Genomic DNA, 12,408 nt, shown 5'->3' on the forward strand with positions numbered 1-12,408 from the left:
TACAGCGTTCTGCACACAGTAAGTGCTCAATCAGTACCACTGATTGAGTGATTGAGTTGGTAGACGCAATTCCTGCCCCCAAGGAGGTTTCAATGGAGAGGGAGAGACATATTTAAATACATTACTGATAGGGGAAGAGGCAGACTGTAGGGATAAGTACATACATACTGTGATAGTGGGGTAATTATCCAAGCGCTTAAGGGGTAATAATAATAATGTTGGTATTTGTTAAGCGCTTACTACATGCCGAGCACTGTTCTAAGCACCAGGTAGATACAGGGTCATCAGGTTGTCCCACGTGAGGCTCATAGTCTTCATCCCCATTTTCCAGATGAGGGAACTGAGGCACAGAGAAGTTAAGTGACTTGCCCACAGTCACACAGCTGCCCAGTGGCAGAGCCGGCAGTCGAACCCATGACCTCTGACTCCGAAGCCCAGGCTCTTTCCACTGAGCTACGCTGCTTCCCATGTACAGACCCATGTGCAGAAGGAATACAGAAGAGAGGGCAAGTAGGGTGGGGTGATGAGTGGTTGGTCAGGGGAGGCTCTTTTGAGGAGATAAAATTTTAGAGGGGTGTTGAAGATGGAGAGGAGTAGTGATCTCTCAGATGTGAAAGAGGAGGGAGTTCCAGGCCAGAGGAAGAGCGTGGGCAAGGGTCGGCAGCGAGAGAGATGGGATCGGGGCACGATGAGAAGGTTCGTGTTAGAGATCGGAAAACATTTGGACTAGAGACAGTTGGAGCCATCTCAATTTAAGATTCAGAGATAACATGGTGAAGAATGATATTTGTAAAATATAAAGTCTCAAGAATTGGAAGTAAAATGTAAGAACAGTCATTCAAGATTAGATTGCATTTAGCTTAAAGTCTTTACGGAGAATTCTTGAAGTCAGGTGGAGCCAGGTTGTGAAAAGTATTAAGCTATACTGGAATGATTAAGTAGGACTGCATCATTGCAGATAATTTAGGGGGAGCTGTAGAATGCTAGAGAAATGTCCCAAAAAAGATAAAATGGATGCTTTTAGGAAAGGGAAAGAATAGATGTAAAGAGAGACAACATGAAATAAACCTAAATTGGGGGACCTAGTGATGTTCAGAGCAAACTGGGTAGGTGGAAAGTGGGTTAGGATTAGAAATGAAAAGATAATCCTCTGGTTTCTCTGGGTTGACCCTGTTTCTAGGGACTGAGGAGTCATACCCAAGGAAAATGCTGGTGAGTGGATTAAATGGACGAGTGCGATGAAGTTCATGTATCACTGAGTCCCAAAAAGAAACTACAGCAAAACACAACAGATACAGAGATAAGAAAAGCAAGGGTTTTGTTTGTTTTGTTTTGTTTATATTTGTTAAGAGCTTACTATGTGCCAGACACTGTACTAAGCTCTAGGGTAGATACAAGCTAAGCAGTCTGGATATTGTCCAGGTTCCACATGGGGCTCACAATCTTAATCCCCAGTTTACAGATGAGAAATACTGAGGCACAGAGAAATTAAGTGGCTTGCCCTAAATCATACATCAGGCAAGTGGCAGAACCGGGATATGAACCCAGGTCCTTCTGACTCCCAGACTCGTGCTCTGTCCACTAGACCACACTGTTTCTCTACTAGTCCTCAGCCATGACTTTTCCAAAATGGGGGCCATAATTTATTTTAGTGTCTGTCTCCCCCTCTTGACTGTATGTTCCTTGTGGACAGGGATCATGTCTACCAACTTTGTTGTAGTGAATTCTCCCCAGATCTTAGTACAACTGCTCTGCATGAAGTAAGTGCTCTATAAATGTGATTGATTGATCGATCAGATGGACCTCTCCCCGGCAGTAAGGAACTGGCGAGATCCTGCAGCCTCAGTCCCCACCCCCGGGGACCCTGGAGCTCCAAGGGCAGGGAGCAGCGGTCCAGGGGGCTGCAATCCTTTTTGGCCTGGCACACAAGTTGCAAGATTGTGACTTCCTCCCCCTGTTGTTGGTGGGTAGGAAAGGAAAACTCACCCTCCAACTGTTTCAATGGTTTTGAATTGTAGAAAAATTCAGATTGCCATTGGGCAGGTGGGGAGGGCAAGGCTCTAATAATTTTTCTCATGCTTTGCTCAGAGCTCGTTTTTGGTGACTTAGTGACCACAGACCTATGGTAGTGTTTACTTTTGGTTCAGAGATCGAATTCCAAAGATTGTGTGCTTTTGTGTGTTAACCGTTGCATATTCTCTTTGAATCTACCCTTTGCCAGATATCAAAGTTCAGTGGTCAGTTAAGTTCATGCATCAGCTTACTCACCAGAAGATTCTTAAGAAGTAAAAAATATTTAAAACTGACTGCGGTAATTACGGTTTGGGCTGTTTCTTAAAACAAGCGCATTTTCCTCCTAATATATGTGATACTTGAAAATCAGAAAATTCTTGCAATTTTTATTTTAAATGACTTTTGTTACCTACTACTGGATGGGAACTTATTTTCAGAATAAGTTTAGGCAGTTTAGTGACCTGGAGAGTCCCTTCAATCAGATGATCATATTTATTGAGCACTTGCAATGTGCAAAGCACTGTACTACGTGCTTGGGAGAGTACAATAATTATAGATATTGTACTAAAGTGCTTTAGGGCTGAGAGGTGAGGTGAACATCAAGTGCTGAAAGGGTACAAGTCCAAGTGCAAAGGGGAAGCAGAGGAAGAGGAATTAGGGGAAATGAGAGGGCTTAGGGAAGGCCTCCTAGAAGAGATGTGCTTTTAATAAGGTTTTGAAAGTGGCGAGAGTGATCCTCTGTTGGATATAAAGAGGGAGGCAGTTCCAGGCCAGAGGCAGGTTGTGTGTGAGGGGTCACTGGCAAGAAAGACAAGATCGAAGTACAGTGAGTAGGTTGGCATTAGCGTTTCAAGGTTTGTGTGTGTAGTAGGAAATCACAGAGATAAGGTAGGAGGGGGCAAAGTGATGGAATGCTTTACAGCTATTGATAAGGATTGCTGTTTGATGGGGAGGTGGATGGCCAACCACTGGAGGTTCTCGAGTGGGGAAACATGGACTGATCCTTTTCTATTTATTTATTATTTTTAAATGATCCAGGTTGCAGAATGAGATATGGACTGAGGAGAGACAGGTCAGGGAGGTCAGCAAGGAGACCGATGCAGTAGTCAAGGTGGGATAGGATGAGTGCTTGGATCAGCATGGTAGCAGTTGGTCTGGAGATGAAAAGGTGGATTTTAGCAATATTGTGAAGATAGCACCAACAGGATTTGGAGGCAGATTGTATATGTGGGTTGAATGAGAGATGCTGAGGGTAATAGAAGGTCAGAGAGGTAAGGAGGAGAACCAGGAGAGGACAGTCATTGAAGCCAAGGTTGGATAATGATACCAGGAGGACGGGGTGGTCGACGTTTCAGAGGCAGCAGAGAGGTCAAGGAGGATCAAGATGGAGTAGAGGCCTTTGGATTTGTCCAGAAGGAGATCGTTCATGATGACTTCAGAGAGGGTGGTTTCTATGGAGTGAAGGGGATGAAAGCCAGATTGGAGGATGTGAAGAAGAGAATTGAAGGAGGGGAATTTGAGACAGCTGTAGACAACTCAAGGAGTTTGGAGAGAAATGGTAGGAAGGAAATGTGATAACTGAAGGGAGTTCTGGGGTCAAGGGAGAGTTTTTTTAAGATTTGGGGAGACATGGACCTCTCTGAAAGCAGTGGGTCAGAGAGCAAACAGTTGAAGATAGCAGGCAAGGAGGGAGGGAGCAAGTGTTTTGATAAGGTGCGAAGGAATAGGAGCGGATGTTCAGGTGGAGGAGGTGGATTTTGAGAGAAGGCGGGAGATATCCTATAGAGATACTGCCGGGAAAGTTAGGAGAGTCGAAGAAAGGTCAGGATGGGGGAGAGAGTGGGAGGTTTTAGGAGGTCAGTTTTCTCAAAGTAGGTGTCCAAGTTTTCATGAGCAAGGGTTGGGAGAGGCCAGGGCACAGAGGGTTTGAGGAGGGAGTTAAACATAGGGAACAGCTGATGAGGGCAGTTGACATGGGTGTCAGAAAGGGTGGAGAAATAATTTTGCCAGGGTGAGGAGAGGGCAGAGTTAAAACACGCAAGGATAAGGTTACAGGCTTGTGAGACAGGGAGGATGGTGACGCTGTCTACCGTTATCAAAACTTCAAGGGGAGGAGAGGGTTTGGGTGGGAAGTTGAGGAGTTCTGTTTTGGACATGTTAAATTTGAGGTGTTGGTGGAATATCCAAGTAGAGATGTTTTGAAGGCAGGAGAAAACATGAGACCGCATAGAGGGAGAGAGATCAGAACTGAAGGTGTAGATTTGGGAATCGTCTGCATGGAGTTGGTAGACTGTAAGCTCAGTAAGCTTATTGTGGCCAGAGAAGGTGTCCCAACTTCTTGTATTCGCCTAAGCACTTAGTACAGTGCTCTGCACACAGTCAACACTCGAAAGATCCCATTGACTGATAGTTGAAGCCATGGGAGTCAGAGTTCTCCAAGGTAGGTCACTCAGGCAACTTCATATTGGGTTAGTCTCAGAAGAATCTTTTTGTATGACAGGGTTCTCTAGAATGGATAGATGACCACAGAAATAAGAAAATGACATTTAGGAGCCTGGTAAGTTGAAGTAGTCATTTTCAGTGGCTGAGAACTAGAAAAGCCTTTTAGGGTGCACAGTTAGCTCTTTAGTATGAAGCTGACCATACTGAAGGGAATAGCTGTATTGCTAAGTGCTTAGTACAGTCTAAGCTCTTAGAACAGTGCTCTGCACACAGTAAGCACTCAATAAAAATGATTAAATATGTTTGAATGAATTCTTCCCTTTAGTCAATACCCAGGGTTCATATGGCCTTGAAAAAAATGCTGACTGTATAAGGTTTCCTTTAAGATATTAAGTTTATAGAATTTAAAAAATCCTAATACTGAATCACAGTAGGAAGCAAAAATGTAGCAAATATTACAAACCCCTTTTTTTTAACGGTATTCGGTTAGGCGCTTACTATATGCCAGGTACATAGTACACTAGTACATTAAGGGCTGGGACATTAAGGGCCAAGCTACTCAGATTGGGCACAGTCTGTGCCCCACATGGGGCTCTCAGTCTTAATCCCTGTTTTACAGATGAGGTAACAGGCACAGGGAAGTGAAGTGACCTGCCCTAGCTTGCACAGCAGACTAGTGGCAGATCCAGGATTCAACCCTGTCCTTCTCACTGTCAGGCCTGTGCTCTATCCATTAGGTCACGCTGCTTCTCAAACACTTTTAAGCATATTTATTTACATGATTTATGCTAGTGATTTGAGGATGCCAGTCTTCCTGTAGCATTCAAAGATAATATTGATGTGGACAGACATAAAAGCCAACACTGAACAGGTATATAGATAAGTAATAGTTTACCCAAGAGGAAGGTCCATTGGCTTGGGAGTCAGAAGATCTGGGTTCTAATCCTGTCTCTGTCTGCTGTGCTACTTGGGGTAAGTCATTTAGCTTCTCTGTGCTTGTTTCCTCAGCTGTAAAATGGAGGTTTAATATCTGTTCTTACTCATCCTGTGTGCCCATGTGGGACAGGGACTGTGACTGACCTGATTATCTTGTATCTACCCTAGCACTTAGAACAGTGTTTGGCACAGAGGTCCTTCAATATAATAATAGTAATATTCAGTGAAAATAAGAGATACATGCATCAGTAGAATACTAGATCTAGAGAGTTTCATGGAAGTTAGACACAAATGGTCTTCAGAATTACAGCATGGCCTAGTGAAAAGTACACAGCCCTGGGAGTAATAATAATGTTGGTATTTGTTAAGCGCTTACTATATGCAGAGCACTGTTCTAAGTGCTGGGGTAGATACAGGGTAATCAGGATGTCCCACGTGAGGCTCACAGTTAATCCCCATTTTACAGATGAGGTAACTGAGGCACAGAAAAGTCAAGTGACTTCCCCACAGTCACACAGCTTACAAGTGGCAGAGCCGGGAGTCGAACCCATGACCTCTGACTCCGAAGCCCAGACTCTTTCCACCTGGATTCTAATCCTGGCTCTGCTACTTGTCTGCTGAAATAATAATCTTGGTACTTGTTAAGCACTTTGTGCCAAACACTGTTCTGTGCGCTGAAGTAAATACAAGTTAATCAGGTTGGACACAGTCCCTGTCCCACACAGGGCTCACAGACTGAGTAGTAGGGAGTAGGATTAATCCCCATTTTACACATGAGGAAGCTGAGGCACAGAGAAAGTAAGTGACTTACTCAAGGTTTGCTGTGTGACACAGCAACACAGCACAGCAGACCTCACGGGCCTGGGAGTCAGAGGGCCTGGATTCTAATCTTGGCTCTATTACTCGTCTGCTGTGTAACCCTGGAGGTGTCGCCTGATTTCTGTGACTGTTATCTCATCTTTAATTTGGGGATTGAGACTGGGAGCCCCATAGGGAACATGCACTGTGTCCCACCCAAAAATCTCGTATCTACCCCAGCACTTAGTACAGTGCCCGGCACATAGTAAGTGCTTAATTGCTTTACATATAGTAAGCGCTTAAATGTCATTATCATTAATAAATACCATTAAAAAGTAAAGTTCTTGAAAACTTGTTCTTAAAGTCAGATCCAATTTTCTCAGACGAATAATATTGTAAATAGTGGATTCTCATAGAACTGTGCTTAGCACATAGGAAGCATTTAACACCATAATTTTGCAGCATTAGATATCCTGTTTTTATTAATAATCATCATAATAATGGTATTTATTAAGTGCTTACTATGTGCCAAGCACTAAGCTAAGTGCTGAGGTAGATAAAAGATGAGAGAATTTTACTAAAACTTTCCAGAATTATGTCAATTGCAGGTGAGTTCCATACTATATTGACATAGACACTTTCTTCCCCATATCGCCACCGTCCCCCCAATTTCTGAAAAGGAAATTCCTTTATTTTTTTTTTTTAAAGCAGTGTTATGTGGTACACTCTGGGTTAGGAACAAAGTCATTTAACTTCTCTGCCTCAGTTACTGCATCTGTAAAATGGGGATTAAGACTGTGAGTCCTTATATACTACAGGAACTGTGTCCAACCTATTAGGTTTATGTCTACCCCAGTACTTAGTGCAGTGCCAGGTACATGGTAAGGACTTAAAAGATACCAAAAAATATAGAAAAAAAGGCAAAATGAGGTTGCTCAGGTCCAGACTCAAGTTCATGAGTATAAGAAGAAGAGAAGGTGGAGGTGGTCATAACAATTCACTGAATGCCTATTTTCAAATGGCGCTTTTACTTTTTCTTCCTTTTCTCTCCCTTTCTTCCTCTTTTTTTTTTTCCTCCTGTGCCCCTTATTGCTAGACTCTACCACGTGATGGCACCTCTCCTGTTTTGAGATTGCAAAAATGAAGCAAGTAAATACAGTAACTGTATTGATGCATACATATTCATAGAAAGGTTCTAAAATAGGGTAGCCAACTTTTACTCTACTCAAAGTAAGGTGGACATATTGCCCCTCCCTAGGAATCAGGTAACCCCCAACTCCTTGCCACCCTTTTGTCCCATTTTGTTCCCCTCCCCCAGCCCTTTTTAAAGTTTTTTTTTTCTCTTCCCCAACTCCCCATGTCATGCACCAGTTCTCCCATCTCTACCACCAAGCCCCTTGTGCTGATGCCATAAGGGAAATTAGTGCTGTGAAAGTGAAACGGATATTCAGGCTAAATTTAGAAGCATGAGTTCTCTTTGCTTTAACTTAAACATCTTAATTCAAGGACATCCTTTATTTAGCAAAAGTGTGGTTGGAGTGAAGTCATCACCTCCGGTTCGTAATGGCATCATGGCAGAAGTATGATTTCAAGAGCTATTTGAGTGATTAAAGACAGCGAGCGAGAGTACTCTAGGCATATGGTAAGGTAGAGGAGGAGGTTATAAGCAGGAATGGGATGGTGGATGTATCATATGGCTGCAAAAGATGTTAAGTGAATTCAGTCCTTTCTCATCTCCTCTCTACTGCCTGGAACTCCCTCCCCATTCAAAACCCTACTAAAACCTTCTCTCCGACAACCTTTCCTTGACTAAGGTCTCATTTTCCCACCCTATTTGCACTCCCTCTGTCACACCTGTGTTCTGGGGTCTTTAAGTTCTTTCGATACTCACCCCATCCCCAGCCCCGCAGCACTTCTGTACGTATCCCGTTACTCGGGCCATTTTCCCTGTTTGTAACAGGTTGTCTGTCTCTCCCACCGGACTGTAGTCTCCTGGAGGGCAAAGGTGACGTCCACCAATTCTTTTGTACTCCGCCAAGTGCTCAGTGCTCTGCACCCCTTAAGTGCTCAGTAAATACCACTGATTGTGATGAATTGATTAGCACTGGTAGAGGTGCAGTAGTGTAAAAGTCTCTAAGGAAAATATGACTCGGATCTTCAAAATAAGGGGATAGACAGGCCTATTGAAAATTAATTGGAGGGGCTATTCATGAATAAAAGAGTCCAGAGAAAAAGGTGCTTTGACCATCTAGGCAAGAGGTAGAAACAGCATTCATTCATTCAGTAGTATTTATTGAGCGCTTACTATGTGCAGAGCACTGAACTAAGCTCTTGGAATGGACAATTCGGCAACAGAGACAATCCCTGCCCAATGATGGGCTCACAGTCTAATCGGGGCGGGGACAGACGGCAGAGCAAAGCAGAATGAAACAAAAACAAGACAACATTATCACGATAAATAGAATCAGGGGATGTACACCTCATTAACAAAATAAATAGGGTGATAAATAATACATCCAAATGAGCACAGCACTGAGGGGAGAGGAAAGGGGGAGGAGCGGAGTGTGGGGTGTGGAGGGGAGGGGAAGCAGAGGGAAAAGAGGCTCAGCTGAGGGGAGGTGAAGGGGGAAGGGGGAAGGAGCAGAGGATGGGGGGGGGGTAGAAGGAAAAGGGGGAGTTCAGTTTGGGAAGGCCTCTTGGAGGAGGTGAGCTCTCAGTGCTTTGAAGAGGAGAAGAGAGTTTGGTGACAGCAGTTAGACAGCACGGTCTAATTGATAGGGCACAGGGCTGGGAGTCAGATGCCACTTATCTGTTGTGTGTTGTGTAACTTCCCTGTGCTTCATCTGTAAAAGGAGGATTAAGACTGAGCCCCCTGTGACACATGGACTGTGTCCAACTTGATCAGCTTGTATTTACCACAACCCCTAATACAGTGCCTGGCGCATAGTAAAAGTAGAACAAATACCTTTTTTTTTCTTTAAATGTGACCCAAGGCTGGATAAAAATGCCACCTGATGGTCAGTTGCATTTCTGTGAGTTTCAAGTTTTACTACTTGTATTGATTCTTCCTGTTTGGTGTCCTTTTATTTTTCTGCAGAACTTTCATTGTTGAGGTTTCTCGGTGCTGAACTAACGAGAGGATACTTCCTTGAACATAATGAGGCAAAGTATACAGAGCGAAGAGAGAGAGTATATACATGTTTACGAATACCCAGAGAATTGGAAAAGGTAGAGTTATTCATTAAAAATTCTCTCGTCTCATTTTTGTAATGATAATCACATAAAAGTACTTCATGATGAAAAATTCTGTTTGACAGATTTACATTATTTTGTGGCGTTTTTCTATTGAGGCTGTAATGCCATTTGTTATTTTGATGTCAGTGTGTCAGGTTTTGGAGGGTTAGAATTGTAGAAGAATGAGCAGACTGTGTGGTTATATTTATAGTAAGCTTTCCGTGACCTCTACAGTATGAATACTTACGGGGAGTATTTTTGCAGGCTATATTGAATTTTGTTAAAACTGCACTTCTCCAATTCTTATTTCTTCACAGCTTTATTTTTGTTTTTACTGAGAGGTGAGGCAAAGGCAAATAGGATAGAGATTCCATTCTATTTGTTGTTCAACTGTCAGCTCCATTTATCCCAACACAGTAAATACTAGACAGAGGGAGATAAATGTATTTTACCTAGACTTTTAAAAATTGCTTACACTTGGTTAAACTACACTACACTACCTTTTTTAGAAAAAAATAAACCTTTGAGTAGGTTTATTTGATTTAAATGATTTTATTCCTCATTAATAGAGCACGAGTGGACACAAATATGAACCCCTTTTTTTGGAGCTACCTCCATTCAAAAATTTGCTTATTTAAAATAATCTCTGATAGAATATTTATCTCCCAGCAGAAAATTTATTGGAAAACAGAAACCCTCATAATCACAGATAAATTAGAACTCTCAAATAAAATAAATTATTTTGTTATTCTATTTTCAGAGTACGTCATTGTTGAGTCAAACATGACAGTTCTATTTGAACTGAGGGAAATCCTGTTTCCTGGGTGCCTTTTCTGCCTCAATCTCAGTTACACTTAGCCACCCTCTTCACCTTTTAATAATAATAATAATAATAATGGTATTTAAGTGCTCACTATGTGCAAATCACTCTTCCAAGCACTGGGGAGAATACAAGGTGATCAGGTTGTCCCACGTGGGGCTCACAGTGTTAATCCCCATTTTACAGTTGAGGGAACTGAGGCACAGAGAAGTTAAGTGACTTGCCCAAAGACACACAGCTGACAAGCAGCGGAGCTGGGATTTGAACCCATGACCTCTGCCTCCCCAGCCCGTGCTCTTTCCACTGAGCCATGCTGCTTCTCTTTTAGTGCCTAGGCCAACCTCACCTCTCCGATACCTGTAATCTTTTCAAAAGGCCAGTTAGGAGCAACTTTTCTGTGTCTAATCTTTATGGGAAAGAGCGTGGTCGAGTGGAAAGGGGCCTGGGAGGAAGAGACCCCGAGTTCTAATCTGTGCCCTTCTAGAGCACTTACTTTGTGCTTCACTCTACTAAGCAGTTGGGAGAGTACAGTACAACAGCGCTGATAGACACATTCCTTGCCCACAACGAGTACCAAACAAGTAGGAAAACTCTGGCCTAGTAAACTCTGTCTTGCTGGTGAACGGGTAACGGTTACCTCTTAGCTTGGCCTTTGGATGGCTCCTTAACTGTACCTACTTAGAAATCAGCTTTTTATCGGGAGCATTTCCACAAACCTTGATTGATAGAGGGATACTCTCTAGTGGTGATGCTCTTTTTCAGGTATTATTAATAATGATAATGGTATTTGTTAAGCGCTTACTATGTGCCAAGCACTGTTCTTAAGCACTAGGGTAGATACAAGGTAAGCAGGTAGTCCCACGTGGGGCTCACAGTCTTCATCCCCATTTTATAAATGAGGTAACTGAGACAAAGAGAAGTGAAGTGACTTGCCCAAAGTCACACAGCTGTCAAGTGGCAATGCTCAAGGGTTTCTTTTCTATCCTGAGGCTTATTTTTTCCCCCCCAGAGAATAAGATGACTTATGTAAACAACACAGTCTATTGGAATCATCCACCTTGCTCCATAAAGTTCCAACAGTCGGTGGTATTTACTGAATACTCACTGTGTTCTAAGGTGCTTGGGAAAGTACATTATAATAGAATTGGGAGATGTGATGCCTGCCCAAATTAGAAATACATATTCATAATTAATTTATGAATGTCTGTCTCCTTCCCAGACTTTAAGCTCCTTGTGGGCAGGGAATTTATCTACCAACTGTGTCGCATTTTATGCTCTCAAACACCTAGTATAATGCACTGAACACAGTAAATGCTCAGTAAATACCAGCAATTGATTGTTGAGAAATGAAGTCATTATGGTGGTGTTGCCAGTTTTGTTTTGTAGATGAAATTACTTGGCCTTGGGTAATCAACTGTCTGGTGGCTGCTTTTCTTTTTCGGATAGGTTGAGTGTTTTGTATCAGAACTAAAATGTGCATCGTGCCAAGGCACAGCTGAACTCTGAGAAGGAAGGGAGCACAACTCAGTTAATATCTTCATATTTTTTATTGCCTTGTAAGTTCCGTTTTGTGAATTGTTCTACAATGAAATTAGTCCCATGGGCAACCTGCTCTCAGGAACTGAGTCCTCTGAGATTCGAGCCAGAATTGACTGACTCTTGGCAGAAGTTAACTAATCCACATAACAGTCAGTGGTCACGTATTTGAAATTGCCTAAATCAATCAAGCAATCATATTTATTGAGCACATACTTTGTGTAGAGCAATACTAAGTGCTTGGGAGAGTAAAGTATAGTAGAGTTGGTAGACATGTTCCCTACCCACAACGAACTTGCAGTCTAGAGGAAAATTTCACTGGTTTCAATTACATGCTAACCGTTTTTATTCTAATCTCAGATTAATCTGAGGTTTCCTTTCCACAGGGACAGCAGATTTTTGAGCTTGTTTGTCAACTAGTTGTTAGCAGTTTAAGCTTTTCGTTACAGACAGCAAAATAAGCTTTTAAAATACATTGGGGAAAACTGTTTAAATGCATCGCCTATCTCATTGGCATAGAGAGCCTGGTCTACGATGGGAGTGCAGGCCTGTTTCAGCTCACCGCTAGAGAATTTTGATTGATGACTCATTGTCCCCATACTCTGGGTGAATTTCCCAAGAGACATGTT

At 42.6% G+C, this 12,408-nt stretch overlaps 1 protein-coding gene across 1 annotated transcript in view; it reads left to right on the plus strand.

The window, feature by feature from the left end:
* The window catches only part of TAPT1 (transmembrane anterior posterior transformation 1), a 79,043-nt gene that overhangs the window by 12,685 nt on the left and 53,950 nt on the right, over positions 1-12,408 (plus strand). The window contains exon 3 of the mRNA XM_029063588.1: positions 9,287-9,417. Within this exon, the coding sequence (XP_028919421.1) occupies positions 9,287-9,417 (131 nt within the window). The remainder of the gene's footprint in view (positions 1-9,286; positions 9,418-12,408) is intronic.

This window comes from Ornithorhynchus anatinus, chromosome 4, assembly GCF_004115215.2.
Source record: "Ornithorhynchus anatinus isolate Pmale09 chromosome 4, mOrnAna1.pri.v4, whole genome shotgun sequence".
Taxonomy (NCBI): domain Eukaryota; kingdom Metazoa; phylum Chordata; class Mammalia; order Monotremata; family Ornithorhynchidae; genus Ornithorhynchus; species Ornithorhynchus anatinus.